The 24,640-nt window shown below is 42.2% G+C and overlaps 1 protein-coding gene across 2 annotated transcripts in view; it reads left to right on the top strand.

Moving 5' to 3' along the window:
- The window catches only part of NELL1 (neural EGFL like 1), a 524,835-nt gene that overhangs the window by 318,161 nt on the left and 182,034 nt on the right, over positions 1-24,640 (top strand). For both annotated transcript variants that reach the window (XM_090032860.1, XM_090032859.1), the window contains exon 14: positions 3,185-3,307. In XM_090032860.1, coding sequence (XP_089888986.1) covers positions 3,185-3,307 — 123 coding nt within the window. The remainder of the gene's footprint in view (positions 1-3,184; positions 3,308-24,640) is intronic.

Genomic DNA, 24,640 nt, shown 5'->3' with positions numbered 1-24,640 from the left:
CAGGATGTGAAATCCATGATCTCACAAAGAAATTAACTTGTCAGTAATGCATTGCTATGATTGTTAGTATTGTCCTTGAATGCTTGTCGTTTCTAGAGGAATGATTTCAGCTTAGGTAATCAGTAAATCGTACCAAACACAATCTGCAAGAAATAAAGATGTTTAGGGGTGATATCCGTTATTCCTGGCTTTCAAACCACCTCTTAACTTTGCCCAACTCATCAGAAGCAAAATCCTTCCTAATCAACCGAGATCAAATGAAATGCAGCCTTACTTTAATAGGTGCAAAACCTGTCAACATTTCTCCACTGCCCCATCAATCAACGCTCCCCATAAGAAGTCCACACATGCCAATCCCAAAGTGAGGTACATCTCATCCAGTGTAGTAGATGCCTTCCTGGAAACTATGTGGGTGAAAGTAGATTAAAACTATGGACCAGAATGAATCATCATGGGAAAAATTTTAAGGAGAGAGACATGCAAACACATGTAAGAGAACACTTTCCACAGAACAGACTCTTGCTTTCTGATCTCGCTATCCACATGGTACAAAAAACCTTCAAAAGGTGAGCCTAGGAACAAAACTTCATAAACTGGCTAGATACTAAGAACCAAGGACTGAACTCAGATAATTGACTTCATGGGTCACTTTAATCTACCTGATTCCTCCTAATCTTTCTTCACAGCACAGGTGAAGGTGACCCTCTTTCCTTTTTAAAGGTCTTGATCTTCTACTAATCAAGCTATCTTTTCCTGTCCCATAGCTACCCCCAAATCAGCCCTCCAAAATTGGGCTGTGTGTCTTTAAGTGGGAAAGCTGATTCTCTTTGCTGGAATATAAGCATGTAGGTGTTGTGTTGTAAGATGGATGCCAGTTACTCTTTCAGAAGTGGACAGAAAGAGTAGAGTTTAGTGGTTACCCTCTCACAAGTACTCTGAGCTTGCTGGCTGAAGCTGGCAGCCATTTTGCAACATGAAAAAGCCAGCTCCTTTTTTTGCTTTTGTTGCATTCTGCCATCCCAAACCAAGGTGGATGTCTTATTTAGGGGCATGTCATATATGAGAAAATATGGTAATTTTTTCTTCTGTGTCTGAATTCTCTGATTCAGCCTGATGTCCCTGTGGTACTGGAAGCAAAGACTCGTTATTGCAAAACTCACTTAATAATTAAACATCTCAGGATGTTCTTGAAAGCAGATTTCACCTTCTAAAATTCTGTCCTCAATTTCTCCTACAAAAATTCTGTCTGGGACTTCTAGCTATAAATAGGAAGTACATTTTGCTGGTATATGTGAGAAATGGCATTGAAGCGAGAGCTTAAGAATTTTTGTTAAAATTTAAAAAAAACAACCTCCTCACAGAAAATCCAAACCAAAGAAACAAAAGAACATCCCAACTTGTCCAGGTGAAATGAAAAAGAGAACTACATTCCTGGCTGATGACAAGGTCTTGAGTTGCAGCTGCTCAAGAAGCCTGAACCACACAATGTCTAATGGCCTGAAACCTGGGATGGGTTAAAGTGAATTATTAAACTGAGAAAGGAGCCAGCATAAACTAAAGATTGTAAATATAAGCCTGAATTTATTAGCTGAAGCCAGGTACATTTTTGTGTGTGTATATAAATTTCCTGTTTAAAAAAAAAAAAGGAGAGAGATGGAAAGAGAGATCCCTGTGATGCTCTTTTGAAAGATTATATAAATTCATATCACTTTCCTATCAAATATATTAGGAGACTAGAAAACATAATCTGTTCAGTACATTTTGTATTATTACATATTAAAGGAGTTTAAAATTCATTTATTCTGTAAAATTCATTTATTCTGAAGAAGTTCTTGCAGTCCATTCTACAAATTTACAAGTGGCTTTGATCATCTTGAAATACAATGTCAGTCTTTAATATGGTTAAGTCTCTCTAGAAGGTATGCTCCTTTTACCCAGCAGAGGATAGCTTTCCAAAGTATGTGTCTATTATGAACAGATCACAAATCTGAATATTGCATTAACATAAAAGAAGACAAACCCTTAGTGGCATAACTAGGGTGACCAGGGCAACCGCCCCAGGTGCCACCATGTAAGGGGAACTGGCCGCTGCTGACAGCCACCCAGCCATGCCAACAGCACAGCAGCAAACGGACGTTGCTGCTGCCTGTGCCCTGGGCACCCAGCCACATCACTACACCCTGCAAACACCACCAAGAAATGATTTGCTGTTGTACTCAGTTGTCTTCAGCTCTAGGTAAGGTTTCAAAAAAGACTTACAGCATCCGGATTGCTCCATTAAAAGTGAGAGTTAACATCAGTTATTGTTGAGTTATCCTCCTTCTAAACAAATAGCTTTGATTTCTGAGAGAGGAAAACACAACATCCCCGTTTCTATCTCTTCCACTTCCTTAGTGCTTGTGGAATAAAGCTTGCGCTCCTGTCCTTCTTTCCCTTCCCTCTTTCTCCTGGAAGGTACTGCTGAACACTGTGAGAAGTAGGAAGTTTCAGAATAAAGGTAGCAGGCTCTTCACTCTGTAGCTGGTGCCCTGATGGAGCAAATTATAACACCCGGGTTCTGGAAAAGATGGGAAAGGGAGCAGCTTCAGGAATGGAGGACCAGTGGGAGCTGCTTGAGCAATGGGAGCAACATTTGGCCTCCCTTTTTTTGTGGAAGGATCTTCAAGAACCCTCAGTGTGAGTGGTGCACCATAAATGTAAAATACTGCTTTATATTATATATGAAGCTTAAGCGCAGCATGCATTTGTGCATGTGAATGGCTGTAATGGAAGTGCTGTCAGTCCTTTAAAGGACCATGCTGTCAGTGTATATCCCCTCCTACCCTGTAACTACTTATCTCACATTTACACTTAGTGCTCTTGATGATAGGCAGTGATATTGGGGCTTGTCTTCAGAGCAGATATGCTTCAGTGATAATCTTCCTCCAGTACCTTGTATGGTAGCTGTTCTGTGTAGCCTCCCCAGGTAGTTTTCTTCTCTTCAATCTAAAATAAACAATCTACTTCTGCTATGAATATGTCATTGTGTCCTGGAATTGAAGCGATCTGTGGTAAGCTCCTATGTCTAACTCCCTGCTGTGTTCAGCCATTGTGGCAAGCTCATTATTAGTTCTAACTCAGTTTTCAAATGTCAGATCAGCAAATTGAAAAGATCATTTTCTGTCTTGTATTTTTTTCCTTGTAGAGCATGATGAATGTGGCAGTGGACAGCACAACTGTGATGTGAATGCAATCTGTACTAACACTATCAGGGGACATAGCTGCACCTGCAAGCCTGGATATGTGGGGAATGGGACCATCTGTCGAGGTAGGTCTATTACTCTAGGAGCTTGGTAAAAGCTACAGGCTCTATTAATAATCTTTTTGACAGTTATCTAAGTTCTGGTAACTTGTGATGGCTGGACTCTGTCAAGGATTCACTGTCAGATTTATTGTTTGGCAATTGTAACATACATGGAAATGATGAACATTGATTTGGACATAATCCTTATCAGGAGGAGAATATTTTTAGATTGTTAAAAATTATTCTTAATTTATTGCCAGTGAACACTGCCATTTAAGCTGGGTTTATAGACTTTTTAAACTGTGTTTGTGTTACTAATATCCTCTTTAAGCTAACGTCTTTCTTTTTAAAGTGGAATTGTGGGATCATTACTTTTAAACCAGCATCACGTGGGTATGCCACATGGTGCAGAAGTTGTAGCAGTTAGAGATAGGGATGAATTCCATGTATGATATGCTTTAAAATTTGTAGTTCAACAGTAAACTGAAAATCTGCAATTGGTAGATTTCATGGGAGTTTAGATGATGAGATTCTGGATTTAGATAGTCTCTCTATAAAATGACACAATTGTTTAAAGGAGTAAGATGAAGCTGTTTTGTAAAAGGAGAAGAGAAAATACTTGTAAACCCACAGTTCCACTAATAACTTCAATATGGAAATGTAATTGAATTGTGTCTGTACTGCTTTTTGCTGTTGTGCATTTTTAAACTACCTGTTTGCTCAACAGCTATTGATTGCCCCACCATGGTTGTATAATTCCTGCTTTCCTATGTTCCTCCTACTGAAATTTTTGTTCATATGTACTCAGATGCTTGGGGAAAGAATAAGCTTACTTGAAGTATTATGAGTTGGCAAAATGTTTATTTGCAGGAATGGTTAGCAAATCCTCACTTCAAATTTATGTTCTTCCAAAAAGTTCCCATGATTTATAAGGTGTCAAAATGCACAAGTCCTGTGACAGTATCTCAATCTGATTTACTATCTGGAGGATCTATATGTGAAATGGTCATGTTGTTTACAAGTATAAAGTAGTTTCCAAATGATTGTAGCTGGGGCTATAAACAATGTGAATGAAATGAACAAATGAGACAAATTCATCACTGGTGTGGGTATGTGGGTGTTGAAGTGACAGATGTTACACCAAAGGATAAATTTCCTCCAGATATTTCCTAATTCTTGTTTGCAGAGAGTGTAAGGTGCACACAAAGTTTCAGACATGATTGAATGAATAGATTAAGTTCAAGACTGGCTCTTTATTTTCTGCAAATTATAGAGCTCAAGACAAAATGCTGAATATATTTGTCTTAAACAAAGAGGTGTTGATTGATTCAAACATGCTACTGCTTTGGTTTTGTTTCTCTTAGTTGAGAAATCCAGACTTTTGCTTTGAAATCCTTGTTTAAAGAGACCCAACAAAATTGAAGCAAAATCCATTCAGCACCATTGTCTTTAACAAACCTGAACTAAGGGTAGAGTTTAAAATGAAATCCCAAAGCAGATAAATGTTTCTGTTGCAAACATTTCTCCAAGCTTTGTTTCTGACATAGCCAGGGTTAAATAATGGAGTAAAAATATACCTGTCTGTCATCAACTGGTTATGTAAGAAATGTAAGAAAAATTGAAATACTGAAAGCTGAAAATTTGGAATTTCCTGGTTGGTGTAATTTTGGTTGAGAAATATAACCCAGAGTGGAAACTCTGGAGCCTGTATAAGAATGGCATATGTTGTCTAATATTCATGATGGGTAGAAAGTCCTTAATGGATGATAGCTGTCTCAGCACAGAAGGGACTGTCATAGGTAGAGCTGATAAAGTAGGGGCAAATAGGTTTGATAGGAAATATACAAGATGCAAAATAATGGGTGGGATTGCTCAGTGGGTATAAATTGGACTTATGCCTTGACCTAAAATAATACCCCTGCTGGATCAGACACATACTATTTCTCAACCTGAAGCATCTAAATATGCTTTATTAACTTCCGCATCCACATACAGACTCTCACTGAGAACACGGTATAGCTAAAAATATAATATATGCATATAAACACAGAAAACACTTCAGCTGCCACTCTACTGATACAGCTTTGTGGTGGAATTGAAAACTTAATAACATTGCCTAGCAGCATTATTTGCCAATAGGAAATAGATGATTTTGTGACCAAACAGCAAGACTGTTCCTAGTTCTACTACATAATCCCCAGTTTACCTTGGGCAAATATATTACCCTCACTACCTCATTTTCTATGGTATTAATGATATAGTGGGGCTTAATAACAAATCTGATGGCTGTATAGCAGGGCCTGCAGAGCTATTTCACCCAACCCATGAGGCTCCGAAAGGGGACAGGAATTTGGGGGTAAGGTGAGCAGGGATGGAGCCTGCCACCATAGTCCTTTCTATGGTTCATATGTCAGCAATGGTGGGGAGGAAGAGGGAGGTGAGCAATGGCTGTGTTAATCTTTGCACTACTGCTTGTCTCACCGTGTGCTCTGCCACTGTTGCTGCTGGGTCCAGATCCAGCCCAGGAGGCTCTTTACTGTCTGCATCCAGTCTTTCCAACAGGGAACATTGTGGTCTGGATCTTGACCAGAGGTATGGGTGAGCTGGATGTCCCTGCTCTGTAGAATGCAGAATATTATTTTCATTTTAGGACAGGAAGTGTGTGGAAACAGTGTAACCAAAAGGCTCTGCATAGGGTATTTTTGCAAGATGCAGTGAAATTAAACTGTTAGTAAGTTGGCCAATACATTTGAATGACTATGTTTGTGTGTTTTTTCACCCCTCTTTTCCTGACACTTTTGCAAAGAGAGAATCTGTAAGTAAAGATAAGTCTTTCATGATTTAATAATAAAATAAATATTATAAAGAAGAAAGAAAAAAATATTAAGAAAAGTATGCAGTGACAGGCCATAAAATTTTCTGAATAGGAAAATTAATTTCATGCACAAAGGATTATGCGTACTTCATCACAATACAGTACTGGAGAAATGTAGCCTGTGTTAAGGACAAAATGCTGTCAAGGTGGGCATGGAAATTTTCATAAGCAGTGTAATGGAAAAGGATGCAGGACAAAATCAAATGCATGTGTGTCTTAAGGAAAAGGTTGCCTGCAAATTAACTGGTATAAAATAGTAACAGAAGTAAAGATGAACAAAAATAAACAGTTTATAAAAAATAAACTGTTATAAATAGATAAATAGCAAATATACAGTGAAGAGAGTATGGAAAAGTGTAAAACAAATGAAGCAAATAAAAAAATGAAGTTTATGTTTATTCTGGGACTAAACATATATAGCTCCTTGATATAGCCCAGTGCAAGTGATTAGCATTCAAGCAGCAAACAGATCTTTTTTGGGGAGAGATGGGAAAATAATACAGTTTAGGGGAAGTGAAATGGCAAGACAATGTGATACCATAATAAACAGATGATAAACTCAACTATGGCCTCAATTCATGGTGAAATAAATTGTACCCCAGAATTTTTTCAGGAAGCAAAAACGGAAATGGGAAAATGAACGGCGAACATATTTAAGGTACTAAGGACAGAGGACTGGAATGTAGTTATTTAATATAGAAGGATTCTGGAAATTACAGACCTGCTGCAAAGTTGTTTTTACCTCTTGAGACTATTTTGGGAAAATTTGATAATGAGCAAGAAAAGTGTATAACATAACATAATGTAGTCAATAGAAGCTGTCAGAGATTGATAAAAGGAAATCCATGCCAAAAAAGTTTGCTTGAATTTCTTGAAAACATTATGGAATTGGTAGATAAGGAAAAAATGACAGCTATAGAGCAGTTTAACTAGGCTTCAGGATAGGATTTTGTAATGTTGAACAAAGCCAGTTAATTTACAAAGAAGGGAAAGTAGATTACAATTGGGTTAGCAATTGAGATTATTAGTAGAAGAGGAAATTTCTTGGCAGAGGACAAAGCATTGTTCAGTTTGCTGCACAAGGTCACTCTTCTTTTCAATAGCATGGAACAGATCAAACAATTATGAAAGTGATTTAAGAAGAACAGGTTAATAGGCAAAGGGTGTGGCAAATAATAGAGCCAAACAGATAAAATGTATGGGGTTTACAGTATGTCTAGTTTTGCCTGTATGCATGGATGGAAGAGATGACATAAACATCCTTACCCTTATCTGTTTGCCAAACTGTACAAGAGTAAAGGAGCAGCCTTGATTCTTGCTCAAGGTCAGGCATGCTGCCCAAGCAGCATTAAGGACACCAAAGACTGTTTATACGTGTACCCCAGGAGTGAGGGCAGGGGTCTTTAGTTAGAGTGGCTCTGAGCACTGCTCTAATTAAAGTGCTCACAGTGTCATAGGTATCAGCATCCCATGGTGAAAAATGGCAGCAGGGATGCTTTAACTGAAGCTTGTTGAGCAAGTTTTAGTTAAAGTGCCCCCACCACCATTTTTCAGCATGGGGACACTGATATATGTGACCCTGGAGTCTGCTGGAGTGTGGTGATTACCAGGCTTTAGCGGACTTGATTAATCAAGTCTGCTCTGACATGCTATAATTACAACGTGTACAGGCAATCCAAGAGGACACCATTTTATGGTAAGGGAGCTTGCTACCCCTTTGCAGATACAATTTGTAAAGAAAACACCGAGATTTACATATATTTAATGTAGAGAAAGATAGGGGTAGAGAATGGTCACTGTACTATATGTGATTCTAAAGATGTTTGAAGTGGTGACAGGAGGCCATAGGCTGAGGTCAAAGAGGGAGATGAGCCTGTTTACAGTTGTAACATTCTGCAAGACAGTGAATGAAATTGGGGACTGATTGCCTAACAAACAGTATTTTATGAACATTTGTACAAAACAGAATTGTAAAAAGGATAGAGTAAAGGCCACTGCCAAGATTTTGTTTGGGTTGAGATGAAACAAAAGCAGTCAAACGTTTTCTCTCTTCTTGTTTTACAAGGAGAGAACTTCATATGATATGCTGCTGCTTCCTCGCTCTTAATATTCCAATTCTAAATGTTTGCTTTGTAGAGCTAAACTATGCCAGTGGATGCCCTTAGAATAGTGGTTCTCAACTTTGTTAGTTTGTTTGAGGCAACCCTTGGAAAATGTCAGCTTTTAATTTTCACCTGTTTTTTGACTACACAAAAAATAATAGAGTCATTTTTCCATTGCAAAGAACTCCAAAACACCACAGGCAGTCAGAACAATTTTAATACTCTGAATTCCTATTTGAAATCTCCTGGTTTATCCTGTGAATCCTGCTGCTGCTGCTGTTGCTTCCTCCTTCTCCTTTTCCCCCTCCCCTCCCCTCTGCCCCTTCTACTACTACTCCCCTTCCCTTCCTCCTCCTGCTCCTTTTCGTTCTCCTCTTGCTCCTCCTCCTTCCTTGTTTTTCCAGAATTACATAAAGCAATGGCTCTTTCTATCACTGCAGAGAGGTCCTCCTTCATACAGGTCTTACCAGGGGGTTAGCAAATGAGCAGGTCACCACCATTGAATGTATTCATGTCATTAGAGTAGCCATTTGATTATGTTTGGTTTTGATCTTCCAATTTGGATGTGCAGGCAATTCAGGCATTGCTATGTTGGCCAGTCTAGATCAGCCCCTCTGTGAAGGTCCTCCTGGGGTTCCAGGTCCATCTCAGAACACTTGATTGCACATAATCTTTCTTTCCATAACCTCAGTTGCACCATCTCAGCCTCCATGTCCAACAGCACAAGACTGGTTACAAACCTCTGTGCCACTTTAGTTGCTTCTTGCAGTTTAGTTACTTTGTAACCATAGAGTAGATGCCTGGGATCTTCCATCTGCTATGATCTTCTTTTTGGCTCATTACCTTTCTTTTGCTATCAGGCGGTGAATGCCAGTCAGTTAGTACAGGCTAGCCTTTGGTGTTGGCTTTAGACGTCCTGGTATTTCACAAGAGCTGTAGTTTAGGACTGGGTATAATTTCTTGGCATGAACTGATTGTTCTCATACTGGACATGCATGCTGTACAATGGAGTAACACAAGGTAATAGCTGTGGTTCAGAATAAAACTAGATTCACTCCTCTGTGTTTGAGGTGATCAGCTTCTGAAGTATGTTGATGTCAGCACTGACTTTTTCTTTTGTCTTCTCTACATATGCTTTGAAAATAGGTGTTCAGTCCAATGTAACCCTCATGTACACAGGGTTCCAGTGATTCGTTAGAGGGGCTCCATCCCAGGTGATGTTTAATTTCTGGTTAGCTTCTCCATGGTGTAAGTGAAAACTCAGTGGGGTTCCATCTTGATTGGGTTGGGTTGAAGCTGGTTCTTTATTACAGTAATCTGAGAGGTTGCTCATTGCATGTATCAGTCTGTCCTTACATTGCAGGGCACTAAGGTTCCTGCTCCTTTAAGAGCAGAAACTGCCTAGGGAGAGGGCCCTAAGAGTCAGACAGAAGCCCACAGGTGCAGGTTACTAAGGCAACGGGCTAACAAGTAAATTAGCCTGCACCTGCACCCGGTCAACTGACCAGAATAGGCAAGGCCCTGGGCATATATAAACCCCAGGGCTGGGACTAGAGGTTTAGTTCTCTGTCAGCAGCCAAGGGGGAAGGAGCTCTCAGGGGAGAAGCTCACCAGAGAGGCTTGACTGCCTGTTCTACTCTGGGTAGGATGAAGGGGCTCCAGGAACTTACCCGATACCCTGGCCGACAAGGCACTTAGTGCTGGGGGAAGTTCGATTATTTATTTATTTTTTTTGAAGGGACGGAGCACACCCTGAACTCCTTGTTTTATGTTCTAGCCCAGGGGCTCATATTTTAGTTGCTGTTTATACACCGGTGGATTGGATTGAGGCTACTGGGGAAGGAGGAGGCCTCACTGGGGCCTGCTACAGTGTGGGAACCCCAGCACCAGGGAGTGCACTGCCAAAGTGGGTGAACAGACCCCAGTGCCAGTGTGGGGCACAGAGACAGGGCTGTGGAGAACCGGGTGAGGACAAGAGGCCTATAGCAAGAGGAGAGACAATGTTTAAATGCCATCTGTGAAGCTTGGGGGGTGGTAGAGGGGTGGTTTTGGAGCCATGCATCTAGCCCATAAGGCTGAGGGTGTTCTGTGAGGCATCCATTTTGAAGCGGGACTCAAAAGGGGTCTAAGAACCCACAGGGTTCAGTGGGGTCCATTGAGACTGTGTCTAGAATACAAGCTTGAGGGCAGCTTCCCGATTTATTAGAATTACCAGCAAGACATGGCAGGTGAGAGAGGGTGCCCGTGGGGCAGGATTGGTATGGTCAAGGAGCCCTAAGGGGTATCATGGCCATCCCTGGGGACCCCACACTGTAACACCTCAGCATTGGCAAAGTCCTTCTCTTGCAATGTGATGCATAGATCATCAGCACATATGAAGCTCCTTGTATTACTCTGTATAGGTTGCTCTTTGGTATATATGTTAAAAAGGAATGGTGCCAGCATGCTACCCTGTGGGAGGCCATTTCATTGGTGTCTGCAGCGGCTCCGCTCCTCGCACAGTTCTATGTAAAAACATTTGTTCTCCAAAACAGAACAGATGAGCTTTACTAGGTGATAGTTCCTCATCGTATCACAGATTTTATCAAGTAGGTTTCAGCAGTTGATTGTCATATGTCTCTGATAGGTCTGCAACCACAGCACCTGTTATCATCCCTTTCTCAAACCCATCTTCTGTATGCTGGGTGATGGTTAGTATTTAACCAGTGCAGGACTTCCCTGTTCTAAATCCAGCTTGTTCTGATATTAGGTGTTGTTCAATATGAGGTGAAAGGTGCTTGGGAATAAGGCATTTATAAAGCTTATACAAATGGTACAGAAGTGTCACTGGCCTAAAGTTCTCTGTGCCAGAGGCATGCTTCCCTGGTTTTAATACAGCTATTACACAGGCTTGTTGCCATAGTTTAGGTGTTCTAAGGGTTGATGAGCAAAACATGTATATCCATAACTTAGTTGTGGGACCAAAAGTGCATGTCATCAAGTCCAGATGCTTTGCCATTCTCCAAGTGACTTATTCCAGCATCAAGATCATCCATTGTGTATAGTGTGCTAACATGATTTTTTAACAGATCAGTTTGTTGTCTAATCCATATTTTTGACTGTTTAATTAAAGCTTTACTGTTGAGCAGTAGTTGGCAAACCACTTACTTGGCTGTGATATTGTGGTATTGTACTTTCTTCAGGTTATTACTCAGCTTGTGAATAGTTAACCATGCTTTTCCTAGCATGTGAGTAAACCTTGATATATACTCAGTTTTGCATCCTCGAAGTATTTACCTCTTGGAGGCTTTGCACAGTGCATTCACGAAGAGGTTGTAGTTTTCCAAGACGTTCAATGTGTGCCACTTCTTTGTCAAGGTCTTCAGAAAAACTTCTCTGGTCTGCTTTCTTAAAATTGAAGTGTTTTATGCTTTGGTATCATATTTGGAGTTATGGCTGCTGTGATATTGAGAGTGATTGGTCTGTGCTGTGTGTGGGGAATGGGATCTAATACATCTTTTTTTGCACATAAATTCTATATGGCTTTCAACAGAAGTGAGGTCTGGAATATAACTTTGCCTCCATGAGGAGCTACTGAAACACCCAAGTAGCTTTAAGTAGTGGATCCAACTTATGTGATAGGCCTCAGCCTACATCTCAACCAAACCGCTGTTTTCTTAGTTTTCACTGTAACCCCTTGGCTAGGGTTACACAAACCATTATAAGTGATTGGAAACCAGTTCAAATCTGTAATGCAACAGATATTAAATGCAAATAAACAACTTTCAAAATGTCCAAAAACAATTGTAGATAAACTTGGATGGATGTAGTATCAGATTTAACTGATTTAGGTTAATCAATTTGTTGAACTTCTGTCCCTGATCCCCTCCAGATTCAAGTTAACTCGCAGTCCCCCAGCATCCCAGGATGATTTGCACCTCCCCTGCAAATCCTACACCACAGAGTGGGCAGGCTAGCCTTGGCCCAATCTGACTGCTCCAGCTGAGCAGGGAGGCCATGCCCCCCTTGGCTTCTGGCCTGGACCACTGCAGGCATGCAGCTGCATTTCCAGAATCAAAAGTGAATGTCTGTTCAGTTGCTTATCAGTTCAATCTACACAGTTTAGATTAACCTGTGAAGACTGAATCGATTGCAGCAAGATCTGGATAGGTTACAGGAGTGGGCTAACATAAACAGGATGCATTTCAAGTGCAGGGTGCTGCACTTAGGCAGTAGAAACCAGCAGCACACTTATAGAATGGGAAACTCCCTTCTTGAGAGCACGGAGGCAGAAAGGGATCTTGGAGTTATTATTGATCACCAAGATGAACATGGGCCAACAATGCGAGGTCACGGTTGGCAGGGCTGACCGGACCTTGTCGTGCATCTCAAGTAGAGCCAAGGAGGTGATCCTCCTCCTCTGTGCAATGCTGGTCAGGCCACAGCTGGAGTACTGCATCCAGTTCTGTGCGCCCCATTTCAGGAGGGATGTGGACAACATTGAAAGGGTCCAGAGGAGGGCCACCCGCATGAATCGGGGACAACAGGGCAGAGACCCTACATTGAAAGACTGTGGGACCTAAACCTGTTCAGCCTTCACAAGAGAAGCCTGAGGGGGGACCTGGTGACTGTCTATAAACTCACTAGGGGGGACCAGAAGGGTTTGGGGGAGACACTGTTTCCCCTAGCGCCCACTGGCATAACAAGGAATAATGGACACAAATTATTGGAGAGTAGGTTTAGATTAGACATCCACAAGAACTACTTCACAGTTAGGGTGGCTAGGAGCTGGAACCAACTTCCAAGGGAAGTGGTGCTGGCTCTTACCCTGGGGGTCTTTAAGAAGAGGCTTGATGCCTACCTGGCTGGACTCATTTGAGTCCAGTTTTTCTCCCGCCCAGGCGGGGGGTTGGACTTGAAGATCTACAAGGTCCCTTCTGACCCTACTTCTATGATTCGGCCTTGGGCTTTTTGACGGTCTGTACTTAGCCCATGTGACACTGTGGCTACTAAAGTCACTGATGATCATGTGTGCTTTTTTGTGCTCTAGGTTTCCTGGGCTCACAAAGGCAAAATGCTTCTCTACAAACCTATAAACAGATCTTATTCAGATGTTGTCCATATCGATGGTCAAGATGTCAATGTTATTTTCTCCTGTCATCAGGAGCTCTGGTTTTACAGAGCTAGTGCTGCCTTTTGATAGCTAATTTCATCTCGGGGATCAGTGCCCTATCTCTGTTTGGCCTTCTGTGCATCTCTTGAAGACAGAGAACATGACATTGTAGTTAATACAAATCCTGGAAAATATGTCCTGTTTGTCTTCTGTGAGTCCTTCAGTGTTACCAGAGATGACTCAGTGCTGGTCCTGAAAAAGGCCCATCGTTGTGACACAGCAGGTCAGCCTGTTGAGAGAGGTTTGTGTTATACTGGTTTGATCAAAAAGTTCAAAGACTTGATGTTTGGGGTATTGTTAATCAGGAATTTGTACCGAGTGGTCAAACAATCAATCAGGTCTTTTATAAAGAGGTTTTGGTTCGACTGAGGGATCAAGTTAGAAGAAACCGCCGCGAGCTGTGTGAAAATGGTGGATGGTTTCTGCACCATGACAACGCTGTCTCCATTCAAGAATTTTTGGCTGGAAAAAAAATTGTGTGATACCACACCCTCTGTATTTACCTGACTTTGCCCCATGTGATTTTTTTTTTCTGTTCCCAAAAATCAAAATGAAGCTGAAAGGAGGGAGATTTGATGATGTTCCAACCATCCATAAGAATGTGAAAGCAGAACTCAAGCTCACAGTTGAAGATTTCCAGCATTGCTTCCAAAAGTGGCAGGAACGTTGGGACAAGTGCATATCATCTGGGGGAAATTACTTTGAAGGGGACAGCTGATAAATATGTTGTTTGTACACTATTCTGTAAAATAAAGGTTAAGTCTTAGAACTTTTTGATCACCCCTCGTATATGCCTGTGATTCTTGATGACAAGGTATTTAGCAGAATTTCCAGATTCATTAGAATTTGACAGGGGCTGTGACATAAATGTTTCTGCTATGGCCATTTTGGCAGTTTGTACACCTAACAATGCTAACATTTCTTCACACCCTGCAGCACCCTTGAAAAGATATCAAGACATCCCAGGTTGCCCTGGCACCCTGCTTGAGAATCAGTGCCTTACAGTGGGTTGATAAGCTTCTTAAACAAAATAATTCCATAGCTTTAAATACTTTCAGGCAATAACCATTCCCCCCAGTGATGAAAGAAAAGTGTTAATTCTTCTTGTTGTTCCTACTACTGCAGAGTGAGCTGAAGTCTGTCACATAGACAAGTGCCGGTACTTTTCATTGCACTTCAAGGTTGAATGTTTGTATTGTGTCTATACAAACGTTATATTTAGCATGTTCTTAATCTCTCAGTTAGGGTTTTCAATTGAGGTGTAAACTTAGGAAATGATAGAAATTGAGGGATGAACTTATTTAAACAGAATTATAGACACACTGACAACATCTCCCTATTAAATCAGGAAGGCAGCAGTTTTTGCTCTAGACTTTGGTTATTTATTCACTAATGGAATATTCAACTTTTTGTGGATAAATTTAGATTATATAATTAGATCAATCCTAGAATTTCTGATGACTAGTCAGAGACATTTTGGTCCAAGTTATTAGAATCAGCCTTATTTTGGAGGTTCCTAGGAGAGTCTTGTTGGTGCTGGATTTATGATCCAGATCTGATACCTTGTTCTGGGTGGCTCCAAAGCCTCAGACCAACCATGACTTCTTCCATTAGACAGTAGGAAAAATGTATTGAAATACAGTGTTCGGAGGTAACAGTAATGCAGATAAAGCAAACAAAATACCGCCCCCCCCCGCCCACCATTTTACTTATTTACAAGTTCCTAAGGCTTTACAAGAACACTACCCCTGGCCAGTAAGCAAGCTTCATCCTATGGTTCTTTCTTAGATGTCAGATGTCATGGCCATGGAGGTCGAGAGTGGAGGCCCACCCCTCCCAATGGGGTGGATGAGATGGGCCAGTGGTGTACATTCTGCCATGGAGGCTTTGGGTTCTTTCCTCTATCAGTGGGGCTGATGGTGTGCCCTCCTCTCATGGTCGCCTCCTTTTGTATTCATTCTCCTCTAATGACTCTTCCTTTCTGGGTGCCGTAGATTGGTTTCCCTGGGGTTGTCGTACTGTCCATGTTCTGTTCTGTCAGCATATTTCTTTGTTTCCACAAACCCAACATATGCACACATCTTAATTTGGTCATTTCCTGGTTTCTTATTTTGGGCACGTCTGGCCTCCTAATTTGGCCATTTAATTAAAACCAGAAATCCCAGGGGCTTGAAACTTTGTCACAAACAAGCTTTTAGAAACCAGTTAACCCTTGTGGTTCCCCTAAACCATTGTTATAATGTATATCTACTCTACCTACAAACGAGTTCCTCAAAGCAAACCTCTAAATATCATCTTCTAGCCATCAAGTCTGACATTTGTTGTGTTTTGTGTTTTATAGTCTGTCACTTTCTCCAGAGGAATTCACCAAATCCATGGTAGAGGCTTTGTAGTAGGCAATTCTATGCCCTGGGCAACAGTGGCACATGGAGCAGTGGCAGCAACTGGGTTGTCACTGCTGGTGGTGTCACTGCTGGACCAACAAAGATAGCGGCTGCTATTTGCACTTCTCCTATGGCAGTGCCTAGGACTGGTGCCCCACTTGTCCCCATTTAGTTATGCTACTGATTTATGGCATTATCACTTTTTCCAGTTGCCCAATTCAGCAATGGCTACCTGGCAATTTTGTTTCCCTAAGACAGAGGTTGTTAACTGGGGGTACACGAGAAGGCCCTAGGGGGTATGCATGGGTGGGTGCGGTGGAGCACCACCATATACCATCCCATGCTACTGCACAGGTGCTGCCCACCCAGCTGGACGTGGGGGGCAGGGGAAACTTGCACGTGACAGCTGCTGGTGGTCTGCGTTTGGCCATGCCCCACCCCCCCCAGCTCTGTAGCTGGCTGCTGGGGTTACACTGATCCAAAAAAGTTGAAAACCCCTGCTCTAAGATATTTCAGAAACATGTCCACTGCATGTAGCAACATCTTAGAAATATTGTTGTAATTGATGCAGAAGTTATTGGGTTTCTTTTGAATTCTAAAAAATAAGAATTTATTTTTTTAAATGGAGGAGGGCTAGGGAATTCATGTGGTAGAGCACAGCAGTTCTGGACTAGCCTTTGGTGCAGTTCTGTTCTCACTGCTTTTTGTGAGAAAAGTTGCATACTTATTGTGTGGGTGTCACTAGTTGTAATTCCATTTCCTCACCAAGTTGTTTGGATTTGGAGCTTGTTATGGCAGAGCAACCTGGTTTCCAACACATTGCAGGCAGTGGGATGTACCTTTGCTAGGGTAAAGAGAGCCTGAAGTATGGAGATTTCAGTCTTAATACTTTCAAGGTTCCTATTGACAGTTTAGATGGTGATTGTAAATGGCTTTTTCTACCTTAAATCAATAAAGTAATTCTTTTTTACATTGTTTGAATGACATTTTAGGTAAGTGACAAGAAAAGTTGTTTAGACAAATAATTAAGTAGAGTATTTTTAATCATCCGACCCTTGGTAATTTGCAGAATGACTATGTTTAATAATATTGAAAAGGTTTTCATGAGGAAAGTGGAAAGTTATCACACAGAAGTATAATTTGAGAATGGTAACTTACGTTAATTTTAATACAAAAAAAAATCTGTACCTGTAGAAAACTAAAACAAAAGAGAGGAGTAGGGAAGAAAAATAAACATAGGAAAAGGAGTGGTGACTGAGGGAAAGAGTGAGAAAAAAGGCAGGTGACAGGTGGATCCATGATTTGGCAAAAGGGGGTGCAGGACCCTAATTCCCAGCCTTCTCTTGTCCAACCCACCAGCTTGGGCAGACGACAGTGCAGGAGCCTCCAGGGACTTTGTAAAGTTCCCAAAGCAGGTAAGCATCCCTGCTTTCTTCCCCATGCTCAGAGGCAGGTCCCCTCCCCTCCTATTCTGTTCTCTCCTCCTCCAGCTGCTACTGCTTTCCCTGCTGTCTCAAGCATGGGGAAAGCTTCAGAGTTGCTACTACCCACTAGAGCCTGGCTGCATGAAGGACTAGGCTTAGCTGGGAACAGCTGCAGCAACAATGGAGAGGGGGTGGGTTCCCCCACAATATCTGGTCCCCCTGGGAGCAGGTGCAGGAAACTGCCCTAGGTGAACCCAGCCCTTGTGCCATCCAGCTGGAGCAGGTAGGAGCAGCTCTGACAATACTCTTGTTCCAGGACAGCGGATAAAGCAGCTATGGCAAGTGGGGATGGAGGAACTTTGAGCCATGGAGTGGAAGGGGAGATCCTCTTCTGTTTGGAGCCTTTTCTAAGGTTCCTCGATGCTCCAGCAGCATGGTCCAGTCTGAAAGGGGGGTGCAGTCAGGTCACTGAAAGCCCTTTCAATCCGCCCCTGTTAGATTGTGACTAGAAAGGTTTGGTTGTAAGTTCAGCTGCATCAGAGTCCATATTATCTGGCAGCTGATCAACTGTTTGTAAGTTAAAAAGAAAAAAAATGCCATCCGATTAATTCAAAGCCTCACTCTTTCCTGTCCAGTAATAAATAATTATAATTAGTTGATGTGGCTCTGATCAATAATCCTGGTGATAGTGGACTGACTGCAGAATGCTAAGTGAAAAGCATTACCAAAATTTGGCAAGTCACACCAGTATAAGTACACACATACAGTGAAACATTGTGCACGTAGGCCGTGTGTAGATGAAATGAGAGGCATGTGTGCACAACACTTTAAAGTGGACTAAATACTTTTGCACACGCTTTAAAGTTGTCAGTGTTTGCACACCTCGGCAGTGTATTGCACATTAATTCCAGCCGCTGTAGGAAATTCGTTAGTGTAATGTGCCTTAAATGACTTAGGGTGCAGTAAACTAAAACTCCTTGAAGGAGTTTTAGTTTACTGTCTCTACAGCCATGGAGCAAAGCACCAGGCTCCATACTGCTCTGCAGGAAGCTCTGCAGGCAGCCAGATGCCAGCCTGGTAATGCAGGCTCTGCCCAAGAAAAGCGGCGAGCCTGATTTCCACCTCCCTGGCCCCCCAACCGTGAGCCTGCCTGCATGCATGAGCTGCGCTGGGACCCAGTGCTTCCCTCTGTGGCTGTGGTGCCCCCCCAGGACTGCCCGACCTAGGTGCCTGTGCCTGGGGACTGACTGGGGGGAGGGGGCTGCTGCTGCTGTGGAGGGAAATATCAGCCCCACCACCCCACCACAGCCCAGGAGCTGCTCCAGCTGCCAGCAGCTTGCTCTCTCCTCCCTGCCATAGAAGCAGGTAAGTCAGCAGGGTGCGTGCACGACATGGGGGTTTAATCAACCCTAAATTGAAGCAGTGTTTTTTAAACCACCCCACCTCAGTTTAAGGCCCTCGTTTCATCTACATACAATCCTAGTTGTTAGAGCATGGATTCCTTGAAGCTTATTCTTTTCTTGGGTACATCTGTTTTACATTAGTCTGAGTGTTGTGATGCAGCTGAAATTAATCGTGTTCTGCATTGAAAGAAAAATAGGTCACTCACTTTTTTATTCAGTTTCTGCCACCCACTCTTTCTCTGGGGTTGGATGTATGTACATCTTAAGATCAATGTTGCAGGACAGCAGCTGCTGCCCCGAATGCCCTCAAATTGGGCCCACCATCTGTCGGTGGGCTGCCGCGTCCTCTCCCCCCCCCCCCCACTGCCAGATCTCTGCTGACCACCCCCACTGTCCTGGCTTACTTGATACTGTCCCAGACAAGCAGGTAGGAAAGGGGAACCTGCCCACCTGGCTGCCATGCCTGTTGCCACTCCCTGGACTGGGCAGAGAGCCACAAGTAAGCCAGGTGACACTGGGGGTGTAGGGAGGGAAGAGGGTGAGCCACAGCGGTGTGGGGTAGGAGCTGGGACTAGGAGAAGCCCCAAGCCTGGAATGGAAGTGGGAGGGAGGGGCAGGGCAGGGAATTCTTACTTATGAGTCCTCAAGGTCCCTCCTAGCTTCAATTTGTGAGTGCTCCAAACTTGAGCTAGCAATATGGAGAAACTTTTGAGCAGCTCAAAGGGCAGTGTGTAACAAGCCCTCAGACTTAACCTTTTTTTTCTAAATGTAGTCCTTGCTTTTTGTAATAATACTTCTGTACCTCATAAATATATTTTCAGGGCTCAGATTTGTGAGTCCTGCTGAGATTCCAGACTTCACCCTTGATCATCTTGTACTATGTATGTTCACTTATACCTGTGAATAGTGCCTATAAAGCTCTACAAAGTCAGAAAAACTGCTTTTACATCCATTTTACTGTCACTTTGCACAGTTGTAATGACCATGGCAGGTGTAATGCAATAGGTTATCAGGCTTTTTGATGAAGCATGCTCTATATTCTTGAGGCTTTTACCTGATGTTTCTTTCGCTCACACTTCTATAAGGCTATAGTAACTAGAATGAGGTATGCAGAGTTACACCAATATAACCCCAGCATAATCACAGTTGGGATGAAGAAAGTATAATCTAAACACCAGATTCTTTTCCTCACTTTTTAATCTGCTGCCTAAATTAAATTAAAAAATTGAAAGCTCTGTATTTTAGATTCATGATTATGTACTTCCACATGCAGAAAAAAATCATTATAACTGAGCTTTGAAGAAGTCATAGATAAGGCTTCTTTCAGTATATTATTTTCCCCTATATGCCATGCTAATTAAGGGAATCTTAGATTTCTTTTAAGCAGCATCCTGTGAATTTCATGCAATTCTAAAGAAATATATACAATACAGACTAAACTAGTTCAGTGTTGCCTGCTGTCCTTTCAGAGTATAATTAAATTATTTAAGATAGTTTTTCTTGCCCAGAGGTCAACAAAATGCAAGAGAACAGATAATTTGGATGTTGAAAATCTGTAGAAATATTTTTACACTCAGTGATAAATTATACATAGCCCCTGACCATGAAGACTGATTGATCTGATTCTGGTCCCTGTTGTCAGGACTCTAAGCATTTAATGTAAGATAGTTATTAGTTAAAGCTTAGAAATAGCCGAGGCAGCGTGGGCCAGAACCACATCCCCGCATTCCCCAAGCAGAGTCCATCAGCCATCATGTAGAGATGCAGTGTCCCCCTTTGCTTGCTGTCTTTCTAACTTCATGACTAATATTTTTGGTTGCTAGTGGCCCAGCTTCAGCATGAGGCTGTCCTGTAGCCTGACTGGTACTCTCCTTGAAGGTGTGAAGTGTGGGCATGAATTCTCTTAAACTTAGAGTCCTTTCTGGGCATGTGCTCTTAGACTGTTAAGGAAAAGGGAGGCACTAAGAGCAAGTCCCTGAAAGAGACGAGAGTTCAGCCACACACCTTGATTAGTGCTTCCTGTTAGCTAGCACTAAGTGCCACTGATATTTTTGGATCATTCTTCAGAGGCACCTGTGTCTCCTTCATGTAGTATAAGGATCCCAGGCACATAAATCCAGCCAAATTAAATTGACAGGATGTCTAAGTTTTAGATACATACATGATCAAACTAGATTTTCCTCCTTCTTACCCACCCCCCCAAAAAAACAAAAACAACCCCCTTTTTAGGCTGAACTTCTTTAAGTGGCTTGGAAATGAATACTTTTTTACTCCTTCCCTTTCCCTTTCCTTCCTTCATAAAGGAAGGACTTTAAAAGGTGTAAAAACACCAGTCTTTTCCATACTGATAGTTTCCTGTCATTAGATTAAAAACCCAGTTAAAAATGTTGATGGTCAAAGCAGTGATTGCTTTTTAGAAAGCAAAGAATAGAATCCTAGGGTCATAGGAAGGTAGAGCTGTAAGGGACCTTACAAGGTCATCTAGTGCAGCCTCTTGCTCAAGGCAGGTTCATCCCTGACTAAACTATCCCAGCCAAATTTCTGTTTAACCTGCTCTTGAAAATTTCCAGGGAGGGAGAATCCAAAACCTCTCTAGGTAGCCTGTTCCAGTGCTTGACTACCCTCATAGTCATAGAGTTCCTTCTAATCTCCAACCCAAGTTGCCCTTGTTGAAGCTTGAGATTATTGCTTCTAGTCCTGTTCTTTACAGCCACAGAGAAAAGCCCATCTCCATCCTCTCGATAATCGTCCTTCAGGTATATAAGGACTGTTTCCTTATACGTAAACCCCTACACCTTCTCCAGACTAAATAACTCTAGTTCTTTCAGTATTTCCTCATAAGCCTTGCCTCCCAGGTCTTTAATCATTTAAGTGCACGTGGTAATTCTGTCCCAAATGCAGGACTTTACTCTTGTCCTTATTGAATTTATTTTGGTTGATTGCAGACCATTTCTCTAGTCTGTCTAAATCATTTTACTCTCTGGAATATTTGTAACTCCACCCAACTTGGTGTTATCCTTAAATCCGCCAAGCATGCACTTGATCCCATCATCCACGCATTGAACTCTATTGATCCAGTAATTGTGAGGGTGGGGAAATAATTCTGGGAAGATCTTTAATTCCATCAAGCAGTTTTTTGTAGTGAATAATTCACAGGAAATAAATTGCCAGTTTGTTTAATTCAGAGGAATGACAGTTTCATAAACAAATATGCAGCCCATATCAATACACAAGAAGCTTAAAGTCAAAGCAAGCAAACAAAAAACCTCAACTTTATACATGTGTATTTTTGCAGACAGTATACGCTGCATAATAACTGCTGGTAACGTAAAACCTTTCAATGTAAAACCTATTCTTTGTTGTCCATAACCTCCATGCCCAGCCCCCTCCTATTTTTAAGTGTTTCTTAAAAGCAGACATGTAAGGATTGTTTCAAACCTAGTTTCAAAGACTTCTGCTCTGGTCTGTTACAGGACAGTTTTCTCGATACCTTCTTCCATTATCAGCAAATATAGAAGCCCTCCAAGTATCCCTCTGTTGTAGCACCTTGTGAGGAGCTTGATCCAAAGCCCACTGAAGTCAATGCCAATCTAAACGCTTTAGAAATGATTCATGTATACAAAAACCATTTACCTAAATATTTCCTTTCTTCCCTCATTATTAAGGTCTTGAATTTCAAAAAAACCAAGAGCAGCTCAGATTCCTAAATATACTGTTCTCTTGAAAGACTGATTTGCTGTCTCTGAAACACTGGAGTTAGCTTACTCAGCTGACACAATTTAGCTGCCTTTAGCTCTTTAAATATATTAAGTTTGCTCTACCTTGTATTTACGGATCTAACTAGTTTGGATCCCAGGAGTCTGTCTACAGTCATTTGGAACAGCATACTTCATTCTTTTTCATGGAGAGGAGGTGGAAAATGAATTTAGCAGGGGCATCCTGAAATATTTTTGTCACAGAATGTGCTATAATGTGGGCTCAGTCCTTCTCCGGCGTGACAGAACTCAGTTCTGTGCATCCAGTTTCAGTTATGCAAACAATTTGGCGCTAATGTATGTGAAACTAAAAGTACATACTAGATGCAAAATGATGCCATGTATCAAAGCATGAATTCCCTTGGAAAGGAAATATAGGATATTCAGCTTTAGATATTGTTTGGTTATGAATAGCACAGCGAAACATATAACAACAACAATAATAATTGCAATGTTAATTATAATGCTTGTTATTATTATTTAATGTAGGGCCAGATGCTACGATTATTATGTGAGACTCCATTTTATTATTAGTGCATTTCTTTTTAGACAGTTGGGTTTTTTTCTTCTATCTGTGCAGTCATATAACTGAGATTAGCATCTGGCTTGGAACAAAATGCATAGCACTTAGCATGTTTAAAATAAAAGGGCCTTTCAAATATGCAGCCTTTCCTTTATCAAGTCCTTGTGACAAGGTATTTAGCAGAACTTGTAGAGTTGTTGGAATCTGATAGGCTGTGCCATAAGCATTTCTGCTATGGCCTCAAACTTGTGACCTCTGGGCTGTTAATTGTGTGCTTTAGCACCCATAACACCCCAGCCCCCATATGTGTGACCAAAGATGCCCCAGATACTATACTTCAAAATCATTGCAATTAATATATGAGCTAGTTTGGTCATCTAGTTAACCCCTATGACATTTCTGTGATATGCAGATACATTTTATTTTCCCCATTCTCAGAGATGTACTGGGCAGTTCCTGAGTGGTAGTACCCAAGTGCACAGGGTAGCATCAGTGGCTGCGTCACTGCTCTCACTGGCGTCCGAAAGATAGCAGTGGCAGCTGTTATCTTTGTGCCTTCCCTTCTTCCCAAGTTGGCATCTGGGGCCCTATTGCTCTCCTTTGGTTCATAAACTGAAAGAGAATTTAAGTCACTTCCTCCAAGTTCTTAAAGTGACCTGAAGAAGGGCACTCTGTGCCCAAAAGCTTGTCTAAAATCTCTCCCACCTATACAGGTGAATCAGCTGGTCCAGATGATCTTCACCCAGGAGTGCTGAGGAAATTAGCTGAGGTCATTGTGGAACCCCTGGCATGGCTGTATGAGCACTTGTGATGCTCTGGTGTGGTGCCAGAGGACTGGAAGAGGGCCAGTGTGGTTCCCATCTTCAGAAAAGGGAGGAAGGAGGACCTGGGGAACTATAAGCCAGTTAGTCTTACCTTGATCCTGGGTAAGCGTTTTGAGAGGATTATTCTGGCACATGTCCATGAGGGGCCAGCAGGGGAGATTATGCTTAGGGGAAACCAACACGGGTTCATTAGCGGCAGGTCCTGTCAGACCAACCTGGTGGCCTTCAATGACCAGGTCACCAAATCCTTAGATGCAGGGGTAGCAGTGGACATAGTCTTTCTGGACTTTTGGAAGGCCTTTGACACTGTCTCTCACTCCATTCTCATTAAGAAACTGGGAGGACTGTGGTGTTGACACCTACACAGTCAAATGGGTCACCAACTGGCTGGAGGGCCGCACCCAGACAGTGGTGTTGGATGGGTCATTTTCGACCTGGAGAGATATGGGCAGTGGGGTTCTGCAGGGCTCAGTCCTTGGGCCCGCACTGTTCAATATCTTCATCAGTGACTTGGATGAGAGGGTAAAAAGCACCCTGTTCAAATTTGCAGATGACACTAAGATGTGGGGGGATGTGGGCACATTAGAAGGAAGGAATAGGCTGCAGTTGGACGTAGACATGTTACAGGGGTTGGCGGATGAGAATAGGATGGGATTCAACACTGACAAGTGCATGGTGCTGCACCTGGGGAGGAAGAACCAGCACCATAACAGGTTGGGGAACTCCCTTCTTGTCAGTGCAGAGGCAGAAAAGGATCTTGGAGTCATCATTGACTCCACGATGAACATGGGTCGGCAGTGTGGGGATGCAGTCAGGAAGGCCAACCACACCTTGTCATGCATCCACAGATGCATCTCAGGCAGGTCCAGGGAGGTGATATTCCCCCTCTATGCAGTACTGGTCAGGCCGCAGCTG

The sequence above is a fragment of the Crocodylus siamensis genome, chromosome 2 (assembly GCF_052110815.1).
Source record: "Crocodylus siamensis isolate JL-2025a chromosome 2, ASM5211081v1, whole genome shotgun sequence".
In the NCBI taxonomy this organism is placed as follows: Eukaryota; Metazoa; Chordata; order Crocodylia; family Crocodylidae; genus Crocodylus; species Crocodylus siamensis.
The sequence above is the reverse complement of the archived record's forward strand: the minus strand, read 5'-3'. Positions and strand labels throughout refer to the sequence as shown.